The 20000-nt window shown below is 43.8% G+C and overlaps 1 protein-coding gene across 1 annotated transcript in view; it reads left to right on the top strand.

Moving 5' to 3' along the window:
- The window catches only part of exoc6b (exocyst complex component 6B), a 204457-nt gene that overhangs the window by 87519 nt on the left and 96938 nt on the right, over window positions 1-20000 (top strand). Inside the window, exons 9-13 of the mRNA XM_080741978.1 lie at window positions 4698-4781; window positions 5191-5237; window positions 11373-11493; window positions 11654-11725; window positions 16919-17016. Coding sequence (XP_080598104.1) covers window positions 4698-4781; window positions 5191-5237; window positions 11373-11493; window positions 11654-11725; window positions 16919-17016 — 422 coding nt within the window. The remainder of the gene's footprint in view (window positions 1-4697; window positions 4782-5190; window positions 5238-11372; window positions 11494-11653; window positions 11726-16918; window positions 17017-20000) is intronic.

The following is a 20000-nucleotide window of genomic DNA, read 5'->3' as shown; positions in this document are numbered from 1 at the left end:
AATGAAGCTTTAATCCAGAGCGATTTGCAATAGGCCAGGTCAATAAACAGACCTGCTGAATCACTTTGCCAGTCTCATAACTCTCATAACGGTTAACAGACATTTGCAGTGAGAGAGTTCAACCAGGTGGAGATAAAAGTTGTTAAAAACGTAGTTTGGTGCTTCTAGAATCAGCGGGAACCAAAACTTGGTGGAACGAGTGGAACGTCCAAGTCCCTGTTTCCAGGTAAGGGCCGATGCATACTGTACTCCACTGTTAGAGCCACATTTATTTTGATTCGGGGAGTCACAAAATCTAGGTGGCACCGAACAGCCGAATTAATGACTGTACGCTCCCCCAAACCTCTGAATGACGTCACATTGTAGTTTGGACCGAGCCGAACCAAAATAAGTTTGTCTCTAAAAGTGGAGTATGCATTGGCCCTAAGGGGTCCTTGGCCTGAAACCCGTTGAGGACCCTTGCCCTACAATATATACTTTGTTGACCCTGGTTCCCTACTTTTGGACCCCTACTTTTCTTTCCCTCTACACCAAGTCTCTTCGCCAAAAAAATATCCAATCTACAAGCGTGCAAAGTGTCACGTTGTGACTTGTCGGGAGCTTGCACATCATTTGTTTTCAGTGTGAACGTTAGCCAATTTCTTCGCCCCCAAAAAAGTTCACCTATTATGACAAGCCCAGAATAGGGACTGCTAGGGTACAATACGCATTGTTTTAGCTGGAGGGTCAAACAGGAAGCTAAGAGGAGGTGGCGAACGCAAGCTCTGTCACCTCAAAAACAACTTGTTTGTGTCCAAATCCATCCGCGTCCGCCGAGACTCAGGGTCAAAGCTCGTTGAATATCTACGGTTCGCGTGTCTGAGGCGAGTGTTTTCAACAGATATTGTCTTTGAGTCAGGCCTTTAAAAAAAAAACAGCCCTTTGTAGAAAACCTCTAAGACTGTTAAAGATAACAGAGCGACAACGTGCCCTCTGAGATCCGAGCTTTTTGATGAAGTGGTGTTTTTGTGGCTGTTTGAATGGACATTGTTTTGCAGCGAGGTCAGTTTGGCTCATTTAGTTTTATTCGTTTTTGGGGATTGCTTTTCATTAAGTAATGTTTCTCTTTGTTTTTTGTTTTGTTTTATATGATTATCCCTAGAACGGTGAAACAAACCATATACGGTAGTGCACACAATTATTCAACCACCCTCTGCAAATTTGGTTTATTGGCTAAATTCACAAACTGACAACTGAATGAAATAAATACATCATACAAGAACAATGTCAATAGCTCAACAAAAGTAACATTTGGTGTGTTGTGTTCCAAATTCAATGCTAAATGCCACTTTCACTTTCAATTATTCAACTCTTAATTACACCTGAAAGCATCTGTAATCAACTGCAATCGACTAATCAAGGGCTTAAATAGTTGCATCAGATGTGCAATCTGGCCTGACTAGAAGTTTATTGACTTGTTGACTTTGATTAGAGCACATGGAAACTTGGCTAAATCTAAGGAATGGTCAGAGAAGTTCAGAGAAGAGATCATTGCTTTGTACAGAAAAGGAATCAAAACAATTGCAAAGAATTCCAAAAAGTACGATTCTGAGCATCGTTCACAAGTTAAAGGCACAGTGGCTACACTGATGAACATTTTGTTCAGAGGGGGTTGAATCATTTCTAGCACAACTGTAGCTCATTTAATGAATGAAAGACTTTCCCCTCATAACTTCCAGGTATGATGATTATGTCACGCGCATGCACTCTATAGACACAGTATCTGACACAAATGTTGACCTGATGGTCAGGAGTCTGTTTATCCCCTGAGCAAGCAGGGCAGCTCTATTAGCTCAATGGTAAAACTTTCAGCACCGGAAAGCGGGTTCAAATCCGGGTAGAAGAGGAATGTTACATAGTGCAGCTTTAAGTAATTTAGGCCTAGAATAATGTAATGCTTTAACTATTGAAAAATAGCAGATACAATACATACAATAGATCTGCTATTTGCCTTCTTTGAATAATCGTTTTAAAAGCGAACGTTTGTAACTCAAATATTTGCTTCTGGGTGGCCCCTGGAGCAACATATTTTGAGATGGGGGTCCGTGGCCAAATACATGTCATTTTGGGGGTCCTTGTCATGAAACCACTGATTTAGAAGAAGGATTTAGAAGACATTTATAGAATCGGGTCAAACATTTTCGAAGACTTGCACAAATGTTCATGATTTTTCGAAAATAGCAGATCTAGAAGCTTGCAGCGCTGTGAGCTTGTAGATCTGCTAATTTTTTTTTATAGTTAAAGCTATACTGTGTAAGATGCTCAACTAGTGGTCATTAGCCCTATAGCAAACCGCGGTCGCGTCCGTGTCTTTCGGCCGTTTTTCGTACCTTCACACCCCCGCGTCTGCCTCCACCTCGCCGAGAGCTATCTTTAGAGGGGTCCCTGGTTCCTGTGCGTTCAGGCATTCCGGAGAAACGGACTCCTTCACCCTGCCTGGTAGGCGAGATTACCTTTTGAGTATAGAGACACACGGGCGACTACAAATATGGCGACCCCACTTCAAGATGCGCTGTGATTGGCCGGCAGTGTATAACCCTCGCTGTGATTGGCCGGTAGTGTGATGACGTAATTTTGCCGGGAAATCCCGCCCCTGTCACGGCTAAGTAGAAAACATATAAAGAGAAGGCTTCAGAAGCTGAAAATAAGGGAGTGGGGGTTCTAAAACTTTAGCGATTTAACAGTTAGGACAATTTTAAGATTTGTTTTATAAAAAAAGTTACATGGTATAACTTTAAAGCATAAAATAATGGTTAAAGTGGTGCAAATCTAAAGTGACACGGATCTGCGTTCAGGCCTAAATTGAGGTGCTGGAGGGGAATAATGTGACCTCCTTCTGGAGAAGGAGGCCAAAAGCTTGCAGCAATTTTGACTGAATGTCCATTGATGTTCCTATCAATCCTATATCACACTTGATAGAGAGTTAGAGGTCACCACACACACACACACACACACACACACACACACACACACACACACACACACACACACACACACACACACACACACACACACACACACACACACACATACATACACCCACCCGCACTTGATTGCACACACAGTGATAGAACATAACAGACACCCCCTCTATCTAGGTGCGCTCTGGTGGTCTGGTCCAGACAGGAGGGTCTGTGTCCATTTATCTCCCCAGACCACAGGGCCTTATCTGGGGGTCCACTGAGGACTGTGGGTCCTGGTCTGACTATCTGAGTCCTCAGATAGGCCTCCTCTCAGAGAGAGAGAGAGAGAGAGAGAGAGAGAGAGAGAGAGAGAGATAGAGAGAGAGAGAGAGAGAGAGATCAGTTTTTCAGCTGATAAATGTAGGAAGGTGTGTGTGTGTGTGTGTGTGTGTGTGTGTGTGTGTGTGTGTGTGTGTGTGTGTGTGTGTGTGTGTGTGTGTGTGTGTGTGTGTGTGTGTGTGTGTGTGTGTGTGTGTGTGTGTGTGTGTGTGTGTGTGTGTGTGTGTGTGTGTGTACTATTGCAGTGCAGGGTCACAGTGTTGATGACTAAAAGTAACCGCGAGATTCCATTTCTGAAAGCCTGGTGAGCTCTTAATTGCTCCTTTTGAACTTCAAAGGGGTTGTACAATAAGAAACCACGTTAGTGATCCCTCTAATCAATGAAACTTCAAAGACAACTACCTGTTTGAAGTCTGTCATAGAGGGGAGGGGGAGGGGGGAATGTTTTTGTGTCCACACAGCCTACAGCCCTGATTGGCTAACCCTATCTGGTGGCTGGTGGAAATGGATTCTCAATTGTGAGGCTCCAGACCACACTACACCACGGGGTGGTGTTGTGCGGTCTGGTTTATTAACCAGGATAGGGTAACTTTTCTGCTGCCATTGGAAATGGCAGGGATAGGAAATTGATAGGGAATCAATTGGGAATCAATGGGAGTGGGAATCAGTAGGGAATCAATGGGAGTGGGAATCAATAGGAGTGGGAATCAATAGGGAATCAATTGATCGAGCTTCACATGACCGTTAGCTTACTGTATATTATAGTCAGCAACCGTCAGCAACCATAGCATTTAATGACACACTGCAGTGTTTTCATCACTTACAGTACGTGCATTGGCTTCAATTCCACCAGCGAACGCTTGCCGCCTGTGCGGCGCACAGGGAGTTGGCAGCGTCGCTATTGTACAGTGTTGGCGTATCTCTTGGCTCCCTATCATCACTATGTCTCTATAGCCCCTTTTCCACTGGCCCAACTCCACACCACACCGCCCACTTGTGCCAGGTTTTTCTGCTACAAGGATCTGGGCTGAGTGGTGTGAAAGTGGTACTAATCGTGGTACTAAAAAAGTATCCAATCTATAGTAGTTCTTAGCTAGGCCAAACAGGGCCAAACACTTCATAATGACTGATCACTCACTGACTTTTCATTTAGACCACCAGGATATTGTTGTAATACATAGATAATAGATCATTTAGGCTTTAGGGTAGTTTTAGTTTTATTTATATTGTATTATAATCACAGTTAAAAGGGTAAATTTGTTTCTTACCGATAGGGGTACTTTTGTGTAATGGAAAATGTAGATATTTTTATGTGGTGTGGTGTGGTGTGGTGCGGTGCTAAAGCTGCAGTCCAAAAGGGGCTTACAGTGTATGGGTCCAGCCTCATGTGTGTGTGTTGTGTTACTGTATGTGCAGGGCTTACGTGATGAGTTTGAAAGCTACTACAGAAAGCAGAGGAGGAAACAGGCTCGCCTTGTGCTGCAACCTCACTCTAACATGGTATGACCCTCACTCACTGTGTGTGTGTGTGTGTGTGTGTGTGTGTGTGTGTGTGTGTGTGTGTGTGTGTGTGTGTGTGTGTGTGTGTGTGTGTGTGTGTGTGTGTGTGTGTGTGTGTGTGTGTGTGTGTGTGTGTGTGTGTGTGTGTGCGCGCGCGTGTGCGTACAAGTGTGTGTCTGTCTGTCACACAATCCTAACTACACGTACCCTTCCCCAACGCCCTCCTATCTGAAACACACACACACAGACCCTTGAGTTTATAACTATACTAATTACTTTAATTACACAATATTATATGGAATATACAGTGTCACCAGTAATATACCATATTCCTTGTCTACTGTACTCTTCTTTTTTTTCTTCCTTCTATGTCTGTCTGTCTATCTTTTCCTTTACCTCCACATTGCAGCATGAAACTCTAGAAGGATACAGGAGGTACTTCAATCAAATAGTGGGGTAAGTTCATCCATCCACTCATTGTTTATTCTTCAGAGAGAAAGAGATATGGGGGAGGGGTGAATCAAGAAGGTGAACGATTATGCAAAAAAACAACAACAGTTTGACAACCTCAAATCATTGCATTCAGAGGCGCCTTTTTCTACATTCATTGATAGTCCATAGTCCATAGTATGTACAGTATGTATAGATAGATAGTAGATACCTTTAGTATACCACAGGGGAAATGCAGTCGCAGAGGCAGCACAGCAGTTAAAGGACAACTCCGCCCGAAATCACTTCTAGGCTCATTTTTCTACTTATATTGATCCAAAATGACTGTCCATGGGGTCTATTAGGCACAAATGCCCCTGTTGTCCATTTCCCCCAGCAGAACCCAGCAGCTCTCCTAGCATAGAGTGGAGCCTATAAGCCTATCGCTATTATACTATGTGTTGTGGTCAAAGGTGATTTATTTTTCATGAATGTGTTACTAGTTGTCATTACAAACACATCCATGCCTTGGTTGTCCCACACAAGCCAGCACAATCTCATAAATCATGTTTTGGGGTGAGAATTCGGCACAACTGCCAATCAAAGTGACTGTACTGGCCAATCACATGGCATCTTTTCCGGGACTTGGCAAAACAGATAAAAGCATACTATCTGTTTAGCAGAGTGTGATGGCTTGTGTGGGACAACGATGGCATGGATGTGTTTGTAATGACAACTAGTAACACATTCATGAAAAATATAAACAGTTTTGACTACAACAAATAGTATAAAAGCAATAGGCTTATAGGCTCCACTCTATGCTATGAGAGCTGCTGGGTTCTGCTGGGGAAACTGGACAACAGGGGCATTTGTGCCTAATAGACCCCATGGACAGTCATTTTGGATCAATTTAAGTAGGAAAATGAGCCTAGAAGTGATTTAGGGCGGAGTTGTCCTTTAAGGTTACAGGGAAGTATGAAAAGCAAACTGGGAGAGAGAATCGGGGAGTGACATACAGCAAAGAAAACTTTCTTTCTTTTTTCATTATCATTAAAACCTTGATTTTACAAGTGTTTGGGGGCCCACCAGTGGATCCTGGCCAAAAGGTTTGGAATCGCTGGCCCTGGGTGTTAACTCATTCATAGCCGATCCCGAGAATACTCGCGAAAAATACTCGAGTATTTAGAGTGCCGATCCCGCGAATACTCGCGAAATATACTGTATATACAGTAAAGCTGGCAAGGGCTACGTACCGTCCGTTGGAAAGTGCTGGCACGGGTGGACTCGCCGATTCTTCATCATCATCGTGCATCCACGTGCACACAATAGTGATCCCTTAACATGGAAGCCAACGGTCTATCTCATCTTTGATGTCCATTTTCTCCAAAAAACACTTTTGATGCCAAGGATGGCATTGGATTCTCGCTAAAATAGTACAAGCTGAAAGGCATCGATCCGCCATTACTGTGTACACATTGGACGACAAGACTTCCGGGTAAAAAAAAAAGGGTCGTCAAAAAGGAATTGTTTGCGCAATCTACTTCCGGCCTTCAAAATAAGAGACTGGCCGCAGACGGAGCCTGCGAACGGCAGCTTGGACATTTTAACCAGTTCATGTCTGGAGCACTAAATGAGTTTTTAAAATACACTACATATACAGTATACAGTATACACCAGCTGCAAGAGCGTTGCAACACAAGGTGGGGCCCTGGGGAGAAGACCATCTTTACCATGCAGATATATGGCAGAAAGGCTGTTTGAAAATAGCTTGTAGATCGGCTATTTTCAAACGATAGGGAAATGGGACTTTCTGCACAATGAGTATTTTTACTTTTGGCACGTCAATCTTGATGCCGACTTTCACTCGAGTGCATTTTGAATACTGTGTCTTCTACTTAATTGATACTTTTACTTTAAGTTTAACCCATTTAGGCCTAGAATTATTGAATGCTTTAACCAGTGAAAAGCAGATATACATGGGGGTCCGTGGCCAAATAGATATCATTTTGGGGGTCCTTCACATGAAAAAGTTTGAGAACCACAACCACTGACATAGTAGTCTCTCAAGAACAGACTAACTGAGCTCCAGTTAAGTGAAAAGGACCTTTTCTTTGACGATGGCTGGCCAGATTGCTGACGTAGAAACACAGGTTTTTCAAAAAACCTTAGAAGGATTCAAAAGACACTTCGAATTTTCAGGATTCTTCAAAAATAGCAGGTCTACAAGCTCGCAGCGCGGCACTCGGTGCCGCCCTGTGAGCTTGTATATCTGCTGTTTTTCAATAGTTAAAGCATAAAATAATGATACACTATAATATGTACCCATTCTAAATGGGTTAAGTTTAAAACGTGTGTGAGTATATTTTCCATCGCTCGCCGGAAAACATCTGCAGTGTTGCTGAGACAGCAGGCGGGCCCTGGGAAGAAGAAAAAGAAGAAGAGCATCTCTATTCTTTACCATGCAGATGCATGGCAGAACGCTGCTGACAGCACTGTGGACCCCGCCCCGACGGGCCTGCCATCCTTTCATTATCCCTCCATTCCTCTCCTCTCCTCTCCTGTCCTCCCTTTCCCTTTCACCTCTTACATCACTGTTCTCTCTCTCTCTCTCCATTCTCTCCATCCCTTCTTCACCTTCACTCCTGCCAGGGTCGTCAATTGGGTATGGCAGGGGTATGCAGCTGCCATACCCTGGGTCCAGGGGGGGAAAATAAAAGTTACGGAAACGGAAGAAAAAATAAAATAAATGTGTCATGCCTGTTGCTAAGGTATGGCAACATGACTGGTGTCTGCGCGCGTGCAAGACACCAGTCATGTTGCCATACCTTAGCTTTTTCTGAAATGACGCCACTGACTCCTGCTCTCTCTCTCCCTCTCTCTCTCTCTCTCTCTCTCTCTCTCTCTCTCTCTCTATCTATGTCTCTTCCATTCCTTCCACCCATTCGTCTCCGACCCACATCCTCTGTCCTCCTTCCTCTCCTCCACCCTCTTTCCTCTCATCTATCACTCCATCCCACCATTATGGCCTTAGTGTGTGTGTGTGTGTGTGTGTGTGTGTGTGTGGGTGCGTGCACATGTGCACGTGAGTGTGTGCGGCATGCGGCTGGCGCACTGTTGTTATTCCTCCTGTCTGCCTAACTGGGACAGACCCTTCTGCAAACACTGCAACCGCCAGACAGACACACACGCACCACGCACACACACACGTGCGCGCGTGCACACAGACCGAGACGTATGGTCACAAAGACATTTTGCCTGCAGGACCAAAGGCCTTCCATTGCTCTTAGGCAGGCCAAGCAGCCATGCACACAAGTGTGCACGCACGCACGCACACACACACACACGCACACACACACAGACACAGCAGACTCTGGTGTTCTCATCTTGCACCAGTGGAAAGTGTCGTTCAGCGCTGGTGCGTCTCTTTGTCTGGATGATAATTGGTTAATGGTGTTTGTGCTCGTTCCCATCGCTGTTTGACTTGCTCTCTCCCTCTTTCTCTCTCTTCATTCCTATCCATCCCTCTCTCCATATCTCCATCCCTCTCTCTCTCTCTCTCCATCCCTCCATCCCTGGCGTTGGCCTCTCTACAGGCCAGACACTGTAGGAAATGCATGACGACTCTTTGTAAACCTTCCACTGTATTGGATCAGTGGTTCTTCTCATACTTTTCACTTTCAAGGAATCCCCATAACTTCTTCAGATCGTATGAATGGAAAAAGGGTTCATTTGGTTCCATATGGTGCCTTTATCCACACACACACATTCATACACAGATGAAACCATGCAAGGCACCAACCTGCTCACCGGGCGCAATTAGGGGTTCATGTAAATGAGTTATTTGGATGAGGGCTAGGTGTACAGAACAATGACCAAACCACATATTGCAATATTGCTGATTTATTCTTCTTCTTGCAAGAGTGTTCAAAACAATGTTCAAAAAAATATAAAGTCGAAAAAACTATATTAGACCAAAATATAAAACAATAAACTTACGAGAGAAAGCCTAACGGCCGGACTACACCAAGCCGTTTCGCGCACGTCAGTGCGTATGCGGGGCGCGCGCGCGTATGCGCGTTTTGGATAGATCCAATGTATATCAATTAAGCCGGCTACACCAGGCGTACGGATAGCGCGAACCACGGATACGCATTCCCTAAAAATAGGATCGGTTCTATTTTTTAAGCACACGTATGCGTTTTGTACACAGACTATCTGGTCTTCCTCACATATACTCCCTCCTTGGTGTAGCCTGGAGCGTTCATGCATACACGAGCGTCTTCACGGACAGTACGCGCGTATGTGCGCATTTCTTGGTGTAGTCCGGCCGTAAAGCAGGCCTTTGGTACAAGTTCTACTTGTACTGATTGCCTGTTTTAAGGTATGGTGCATTAGGCATGGTTTATTATTTTCATTTTTGTCTATTTACATTTTGAACTTTACATTTTTTTATGCAAGAAGAAAGTAAAACCTTCATTTTTTGGATCTTGGTTTCTCGTTCTGTGCACCTGGGCCTCATCCAAACAAACTCATTTACACAGATCCTTGCTCAAGGACTCCTTGACACTAACTCTGGGGGAGCCCGGGATCGAACTGGGAACCCTCGGTGTTCTAAGAAAGCAATTCTATCCCTGAGCCACTGCCGCCACCATTTGGTTCCATGTGTACACTCACAGAGTTAGATCACAGTGAGGGTCCATTTGGTTCCATGTGTACACTCACAGAGTTAGATCACAGTGAGGGTCCATTTGGTTCCATGTGTACACTCACAGAGTTAGATCACAGTGAGGGTCCATTTGGTTCCATGTGTACACTCACAGAGTTAGATCACAGTGAGGGTCCATTTGGTTCCATGTGTACACTCACAGAGTTAGATCACAGTGAGGGTCCATTTGGTTCCATGTGTACACTCACAGAGTTAGATCACAGTGAGGGTCCATTTGGTTCCATGTGTACACTCTCAGAGTTATAAATGAGTAGTATTGTCGGTATCAGCTGTGGGAGCTCTGTCCCTGTTTCACAGTGCACCACACCTACCATCAGCTCCCAGTACTTACAGTACAACTGGCCGCACCCAAGTCATGCTACTCATAATGCTGAGTTGGCGGTGCCCGGGATTGAACCCATGAACTTGTGGTCTAAAGGCGCAAGTGCTCTACCGACTGAGCTACCCGGAAACAAATAGTACATAGTATATAACAAACTTAACCCAAGTCCACAAGTATGAAATGTGACGATGCGTAACCATGAGTGTATCTTCTTGTCAGTGTACAGTAGTTGAATGACAAATACATATTAAACCTCAACTGTTAAATCGTCTCTGTCGGCTGAAAATCTCATACGTCCAAAACTGTTGCTTTGTAAGAGTCAGAAAAGAAGTATCAGATCTTTTTTTTTTTGTGTGTGTGACGCTGTAATATGATCAAGTAGGATGGTAATTTACAACAAAAGAAACACAACACTAAAAGCAACGTAAAATAAATAATTTTACCGTACGATTTTGATTGATTTCAGTGGTTGGGGCATCGCGTACAAGTGGCTAAATATGCATTTTTAAACTCCATTATTTCTACATTAACACTACTAGCCCCCATAAGTCACATCTGCCCATGAAAGATTGCGGTGCATCTTGGAAATTGGCTTATTGTGTCTAAAAAGACATATTTTTCCGTACACGCATGCCCCCACACACTGAAATCAAAATCGCCAAAAAAATAGAAAGCAGTAAATTAAAACATTTTTAACACTAATCTTTTATTTTCTCTTATTACAATCTAAAATATCGTCGTTGTCGGGCGGAAACCTTGTATCTCCAAGTTTCAAATTTGTACGTTCTTTCGCAAAGTAAAGCCCTGCTTCATCATACAAGGCCCTCTCACAAAAGTAGTGAAAACAGCAGATCTACAAGCACACAACGCCTCCTGGTGCGAGGCGTTGTGTGCTTGTAGATCGGCTGTTTTCACTAGTTTAAATCATTTTTAAAATGATAAATGCAAAACGAACGGTTTTGGACATACAAGGTTTTCATCGGACAACGACGATATGAACCCTTGTTTTCCTCTCTCTCTCTCTCTCTCTCTCTCTCTCTCTCTCTCTCTCTCTCTCTCTCTCTCTCTCTCTCTCTCTCTCTCTCTCTCTCTCTCTGTGTCTGTCTCTGTGTAGTTTCTTCGTGGTAGAGGATCATGTTCTTCACACCACACATGGTCTGGTGAACTCTGCCTACGTGGAGGAGCTGTGGGATCTGGCCTTGTCCAAGACCATCGCTGCACTGAGGACGCACTCTGTAAGCACGCACACACACGCACGCACGCACGCACACACGCACACACACGCACACACAGACATGCTCGCTCTGCCTACTCTCTGGAGTAGAGTGTCTACTAAATGATATTAATAATAATAAGAGTGTGAGCTAAATGCCTGCACTGTGTGTCTCTCTCTAGTCCTACTGTGATGATCCTGACCTGGTCCTGGACCTGAAGAACCTCATTGTTCTCTTCGCCGACACACTACAGGTAAACATCACACTGTGTGTGTGTGTGTGTGTGTGTGTGTGTGTGTGTGTGTGTGTGTGTGTGTGTGTGTGTGTGTGTGTGTGTGTGTGTGTGTGTGTGTGTGTGTGTGTGTGTGTGTGCGCGCGTGTGTACGTACTCACTGACCGATGAACCCAGTTCACATACAGGGGTCATCTCCTGAAACTGCGTTTCCCAAACTCTTTAGCCTGTGCCGCGTTGTGAGCTTGTAGATCGGCTATTTTCACTTCTTCTTAAACGTCTGTTTTCTAATTTCTTTTTTTTTATTTCTTTTTTTTGTTGCTGAAAATCTTTTTGAATTTGATTTTTAATTCATGAAATGTCCCAGGACCCGATCCAGTTGTTGGGAACGGTCTCCTAAAATGTCTGCTCTCCATGAGGTCACCGTTGGGTCAGAAACCTTGCATCCAGAATGCAGTCCCGTCCCAGGTTTTAACCCGTTTAAAACCACCGCGCCAACAAGCTTGTACATCTGTTACTTTTGAACAATTTCTGAAAAATCTTGAAAGTTTGAGCTACTGATTTAAAAGCCATTCCTAGAATCTGCCTCTGGGCTTAATGGATTAAAAGTCTAAAGATGTGGAAGGAGATATAATGAATCATGGCAAAGAGAGAGCAGATACACAGCCCTATTTTTGCCCCTAAACTTCTTTGCCTTTTTATTTACTATTTTGAAAAACATTTTTAAATACTTAAATAGACAATTTACAAGCTCACAGCATGTCGATGTAGATCGGCTAGTTAAACTACCAGTACTTTAAAATGATTTTTTTCAAAATAGCAAAAAAGGTATTTAGGGATAAAGGTTACCTGTAAGGAATGGAATAGAATGTAGCTCAAGGCATGAGGTCTTATCTCCATATTTCAACGTTCTACTTTGTTGAACAAACAATCTGTACATTTCACTATGTTTTCAGCATTAGTCCGAGTACAAGTCTGTTGTCTGTTAGTTTCAGTGGAAAGCATATCGAGATCATGACTAAGCTACTCCAACTGGATCCATCGGAGCAACAGGTTTATGTGATATTTTTCTGTTGGTTGAAAAGTAACAGCTTTGGACGTAAAAAGGTTCCCGCCCGGCAGCGGGTTTATCTGTAGCGCTCTGCAAAACAACAACAACCTGCTTGGAAATGCAAGGTTTTCACGTCATCCTGCACGGAAAGAGAGAGTGATTGTGATGGAAGGAGGGGGGAAAGAGGGTTAAAGAAGGGATGGAGGGATAGATAACACGTCGTCTCGTTTTCAAAGTGGACTTCGGCCAGCCGAGCAAAAATAAAGCTCCTTTTCTTCAGTTCTGGGAAAAGATAAACGTCAGAGATGGTGATCTCACAGCCCTCTGGAACTCTCACTGCAATCTGCTGGACGGAGAGACTGAGACAAGACGTCTCTGTAAGGAAGAAACCGAAAAAGAGGAAAAAATAAATGGAACTTTTTATTTTGTTCTCATGATGACCTTCAGTTTCCAATCAGTAGCAGGACATTTTTTTTGTCAAAGAATATTAACCCATTTAAACCGGGTACACGTTATTGTGTATCATTATTGTATGCTTTAACTATTGAAAAATAGCAGATATGCAAGCTCGCAGCGCGGCACCGAGTGCTTGTAGATCTGCTATTTTAGAAAAATCGTGAAAATTAGAATTTTGACCCGAATCTATAAGATTCTTCTAAGATTTTTTTGAAAAACCTATGTTTCTATGTCAGCAATCTGGCCAGCCATCGTCAAAGAAAAGTTCCATTTCACTTAACTGGAGCTCAGTTAGTCTGTTCTTGAGAGACTACTATGTCAGTGGTTCTCAAACCTTTTCATGTGAAGGACCCCAAAATGGCCACGGACCCGCATCTCAAAATATTATAGTTCCAAGGACCACCCAGAAGCAAAATTTGAGTTACAAATGTTCGCTTTGAAAATACATATAGTCAAAGATTTGCACACATTTTCATGACTTTTTCAAAAATAGCAGATATACAAGCTCGCAGCGTGGCACTCGGTGCTGTGCTGTGAGCTTTTATATCTGCTATTTTTCACTGGTTAAAGCATTCAATAATTCTAGGCCTAAATGGGTTTTAAAAAATAGCATATACACAAGCTCACAGTGCCGTGCTGCGAGCTTGTAGATCTGCTATTTTTGAAAAATCTTGAAAATGTGTGCAAATCTTTGAATGTAGATATGTTTTTAAACAGACATTTGGAACACAAATCCTTCTTTCTCTCGGTCCCTGGAACTAAATATTTTCAGATGGGGGTCTGTGGTCAAATGCATTCTCGGGGGGTCCTTGACATGAAAAAGTTTGAGAACCACTGACAGAGAAACATAGGTTTTTTCAGAAAACTGTTAGGATCTAAAAGACTTTTTTTTTTGTCTAAATGGGTTAACAGCAAACTAAAAACATGGTATAAAATAACAAAACACTACAAAACCAGAATGTCTTCAAGGCCACTAATTATCCGGGAGGCTGATGTTCCTCAGAGCCTTCGTGCGGACCCACAACCCTTAAGTCGTGCGGTCGCCAACCCTCCCATCTGACCGCTTTAACACTGCGTTGCATTTCCAGCGCGTGTTTATTTTAACAGTCAATCAATCGATCGTGCTCTGGCTTGAATCAATGTCACTAACATAGCCCTGCCGTCGGGTACAAACCTTGTGTCTCCATAATATGTTTATTCGTGAATTTATGGCACAAAAGTAGCAACAATAGCCGATCTACAGCCTCAAAACGCTTTGCATCATGAGCATGTAGATCTGCTATTGTAGCTACTTTCTTTAACATGGAGATGCTGTAAGAGGTTTCTGCCCAACAGCAATGCTGATCTTCACAATCTTAGTGTTTTACCAACTAGTAACACGCCTATGGCGCGTGCCGACCGTCAGGTCAGAGCTTCTATGGCAGGGGTTTTCAAAGTGGGTGACGGGGCACACAAGATAATTTGACAATTGGAATTCATCTGGACACTTTTAAAAAATATCTAGTATAATTTTAAACTTGAAGTACAAAGTTATGTTCAGTCAGTTTTAACCAAAATGGCTAATATCTCAACGTTTTCCTCGCAACATAATCGGGCAGAAACCTTGTGTATCCAAGTTTCAAATTTGTACGTCTTTTGGTAAAGCAAAGCCCTGCTTCATAATACAAGACCGTCGCACAAAACTAGTGAAAACAGCCGATCTACAAGCACACAACCTGTGTGCTTGTAGATCGGCTGTTTCCACTAGTTTAGTAAATGTTTTAGATGATAAATACAAAACGAACGGTTTTGGACGTACAAGGTTTCCACCCAACAACGACGATATGCTATAAATATAAGGTGCAGGGAGTGAAAATTATAACGTAGGGGTGCCTCGGATTAAAAAGATATTTAGGGGGTGCCCTGAGACAAAAATGTTAAAATCATTTCATTTACTTCTTTCTATTGTTTTAGAGATTCTTACTTCAGTGGTTGGTGGCATGCGTACAAGTTGCTAAATATATCATTTTACACAGAATACGCCCATTCCCAAGATACAACGCAACCTTTCATGGTTGGATGTGACTAGAAGTGTTACTGTAAATAGCAATACAGAAACTGCTGGCTTTATTGTGTCTAAAAAGTATGCATGCCCCCATGCGTAAGCATGCCCCACATTTTAGCATGGTAAACACGATAAAACAATAGAACAAAGCAAATGAAAACATTTTAACGCTCACTTTTTCTTTTCTCTAATTACAATCTAAAATATGAACCCTTGTTGTAAAAAATCTAAGTTATCCTTTAAGAATCACTGCCATAAGTAAGGCTTGCCGGCCTTGACAACATCCTATCTGACCCCTGTTCAGAGCATGTGCGGACCAGCTGGCACCAGTGTTAGCGGATATCTTCAACCTACAGTATATATTGTCGTTGTCGGGTGGAAACCTCGTATCTCTAAGTTTCAAATTGGTATGTTCTTTTGCAAAGTAAAGCCCTGCTTCATCGTACAAGGCCGTCGCACAAAAGTAGTGAAAACAGCAGATCTACAAGCACACAACGCCTCGCACCGCGAGGCGTTGTGTGCTTGTAGATCGGCTGTTTTCACTAGTTTGAATCATTTTTAAAATGAAAAATGCAAAACGAACGGTTTGGACATACAAGGTTTTCACCCGACAACGACAATATTATGTTTCTATTCTCCGGTCTGTAGTTTTTACAAAATACATATGATTTATGTTCCGGTCCGGGCATATAAAAACGAATGTTTGCAAACCCAGAGTGGAAATGAAATTGCTCTCCAATAAATCTCGAGCAAACATCAGACGTGTTGGGAGAATCTGGAGGTTTTTATCTGACAACCCTCTGGACTGAGAGGCTGAGGGGAGAGGCAGAGGAACGGACGGGGACGAGTGAGAGGAGAAGTGAGGAGAAGGCCTGGATGAATGAACCACAGCATGGCCAAGAGGCATAACATGAAATGATGAGGTGTCTCGGAATGGCTGATTTCTGCCTCTTCTCTTCTCTTCTCTTCTCTTCTCTTCTCTTCTCTTCTCTTCTCTTCTCTTCTCTTCTCTTCTCTTCTCTTCTGTGTGAATGGCAAATCGAGTGGCAAAGTGAAACGTCGTTTAATGCAATCAGGCAGGACTTTTCTGTTCGGATGTGTGGGCTGTCAAGGCCAGAAAGTAGTTTTTTTTTTGTTTTGCCACTCAGTAGGCGTTCCTGCATAACTTCCTGGTATGATGATGATGATGTTAGGAGCATACCCTCTATTCGTGTGTTGCTCAGGGGCACTTTGACCAGCTGTGCTGGACGTTTTACCCGCAACCCTGTCTCTCTGGGGTGGTTAAAGGGGTACTGTCACCTAAAGGGGTTGAGGGGCAGATTACGCTGTGACATGAGCTTCTCTGAAAACGGTCTGAAACAGGCTGAAGCTCATGTCACAGTATAATCTGCCCCTCGCCCCCCAACAACAGCTGACCAGTACAGTAAGTAGTCATACAGTCAGGCTATTCAGACAATTAATTTGATTGGCTTATAATTGCGCATTCCCACAATGACATCATAAACATATTAACTTTATTTTAAGATGACTTCTTAAAGTGAGTGAGTGACAGTACCCCTTTAACTAGACAGCCTTGTCTACAAAGGATGAGTTTAATTTCTCTCTCTCTCTCTCTCTCTCTCTCTCTCTCTCTCTCTCTCTCTCTCTATGTCTCTCTCCCCAGGGTTATGGTTTCCCAGTGTCTCAGCTGTTTGACATGCTGTTGGAGATGAGGGAACAATATGGAGAGATTCTACTGAAGAAATGGAATGTCACCTTCAGGTAGACGCACGCACGCACGCACGCACGCACACACACACACACACACACACACACACACACACACACACACACACACCTTAACATGCACACACTTTAACATTAACGCACACGTGCATGTGCACATACACGTTGACATGCACACATGCACGCACATAGGAATGCATGCATGCACACACTTTCAAATGTGTTCACGCACACACTGGTCTTCGCAGCGGAACATAATATAGTTGAATGGGTGATAACCACATGAACACTATAGCATTGGTTCTCAAAATGGGTCTGGGGCCGGGGACCCCCAGGGGTCCTTGAGGGAGTTCCAGGGGGTCCCCTGCTAAATGCAGATTGGACCGTTACCAAATGGACCCTTATGGGTCTGTAACTCTGAGAGTCACACAGAAATTAACATTGATTTTACAATATAGATTAAATGGTGGTTTGTAGGCTATGTCAAATGGGGGTCCTTGAAATTATAGTGGTTCAGAATCACTGCTAGAGCCGTAAAAGAATTCTCTTATGGGGTCCCTGGCATATCTTTTCAAATGTGGGTCCGCGGGCTATTAAGTGTCAATGTGGGGGTCCTTGACAAGAAAAGCTTTGAGAACCACTGCCCTATAGCCTGGGCATTGCATGATGATAGGCGAAGAAGATTTGGTGTAGAGGGACAAAATATATAGGCCGAGCACAGACCCCTGAGGAACCCCTTGGTCTCCAGCATAGGGTTGTTGCGTGGAGGAGCGTGTTGGACTGGTTGTTAACCCATTTAGGCCTAGAATTATTTTATACTTTAAATATTGAAAAATAGCAGATATACAAGCTCGCAGCGACATATAGGTTTTTCAAAAAGGATTTAGAACAGAGGTCTTCAACAGGGGGGCCGGGACCCTTAGGGGGTCCTCAGAGTTACTACACGGGGTCCTCCAAATCTTCCAATCCTTTTTATATTAACAACTTGAACACTAGTGTCCATATTCTGAGAACTCTAGCCAAAAATAGCGGATCTACAAGCTCACAACGCCTTGCGCTGCGAGGCGTTTTGAGCTTGTAGATCCGTTATTTTCGGCAAAGAGCTTTGGTGTAGAGGGGGAAAAGAGCAGACTAAGTGCAGAGTGAAAGGTCAAGTTTATTAAGTATTGACAGTTCAAGTGGTTAAATATCTGAAAACACAAATTGACATGAACCCAAAATACACTAGTGTTCTGGTTGACTGCTTGATTGATTGATAGATTGATTGATTGAAGACTTAATTAGAAGTTTGCATAGGAAAAGGTACAGTGTCATGATGGTACAGTTCACTGGTACACGGTCAACTAAAAGGAGATCCTAGGAAAGCACTTGGCTTATATACACAGGAAACCATTGGAGTATCTCATATAACATTGAATGACAGACGGATAGAACACAGTAATATGCTGTCAAACGATGAAACTATATGTAATCTATGATAAGTTTGTGGGGGTCCCTGCTTCATCTCTCTCTTAACTAAGGGGTCCTTGGCCTGAAAACATTAAAGACCCCTGATTTAGAAGACACTTAAGCCTCGATCAGAGTCGGCTCCGGGGCTATCCACCGTGGTGTAGTCTTTTTGAGTCTTGAAACTACAACGTTACGTCATTCCTCGCGGTGAAGAGCTTTCCACCGCGAGTCCCGACACATCTCTCTGTTTTTGCTATGAGACAGACAGGCTCTTCACCCCGTTCACTGATTGGTCAATCTAGACTAGTCAGTCACGGTGAATAGGACTCCACCGTGGTGTACTATGATGGCCTTCACTTATTTTCTGACTTGAGGTGGAAAGCTTTCCACCTAAAATTTGCGGTGGATAGCTCTTCACCGCAGACTCTGATCGAGGCTTTAAACTGTAGAATGGGGTGAAAATGAGTTGAGTGGAGGTGCGTGGGAGCGGGTTGGACTGGCCTTGGCCATCCGTCTTGGAGGGCAGGAGGGCATGGGGTCGGCTTTACTGGGAACATCATCTCACACAGTGCATTGTGGGAAATGTCCTGGTGTTTGAAGTGTTTTACGAGCGGACAGAGAAAAGGAAGTGTTTTAAACAACATCCGCAACATTCCCCACTCTCTCTCTCTCTCTCTCTCTCTCTCTCTGGGCACTGCCCTGTGTGTGTGTGTGTGTGTGTGTGTGCTTGGAGCGAGTGTGCATGCCAGTTGAAGGCATTGTTTTAGCAGTATTTCTGTCCAAAGTCACCAGTGGGACTCTTCAAGAATGGACAACATGCGTGCACCCACACACACACACACACACACACACACACACACACACACACACACACACACACACACACACACACACACACAGAATTCGGGGGGAAGCCACAGGAATGTTGTGTTGTATTGTTGGAGACGGAGAAAGAGAGAGAGAGAGAGAGAGAGATGAGAGAGATATATGGAGAGAGAAAAAGAGAGAGGGAGGGAGAGACATTAATACAGAGAGAGAGAGAGAGAGAGAGAGAGAGGGAATGCTCTCCGGTTCACGGCCTCTCAATGGAACGTCGGAACTTGGGAACGCTGAGAACAGAGTTCCAACAGGACGAGGTTAAGAAAGCCACAACGTGACCCCTGATGGTGTGTGTGTGTGTGTGTGTGTGTGTGTGTGTGTGTGTGTGTGTGTGTGTGTGTGTGTGTGTGCGTGTGTGCGTGTGCGTGTGCCCGTGTGTGTGTGTGTGAGAAGGAGAGGCAACCAAAACACTAGTGGTATTTGAGCCATTGTTGTTGATCTCCAGTGAATGTGGAGGAAGATAGAAAGCAGCAGAGAAACACAACTATACTATACTGTTCTGATGAAGTGTGTAGAGCAGCGTTCCCCAATTAGTTTTCCCCAAGGGCCGAATCATGTCTAGGGTACCAAGCCGAGGGCCACAACATTGCAGGGGGCGACGGTGACGTTCGCGCTACTCCAGCGACAGTTCAGATATCGTCGTTGTCGGGTGAAAATCTTGTTTGTCCAAAACCGTTCGTTTTGCATTTATC

Source organism: Nannobrachium achirus (genome assembly GCF_963921795.1).
Source record: "Nannobrachium achirus genome assembly, chromosome: 14".
NCBI lineage: Eukaryota > Metazoa > Chordata > Actinopteri > Myctophiformes > Myctophidae > Nannobrachium > Nannobrachium achirus.
The sequence above is the reverse complement of the archived record's forward strand: the minus strand, read 5'-3'. Positions and strand labels throughout refer to the sequence as shown.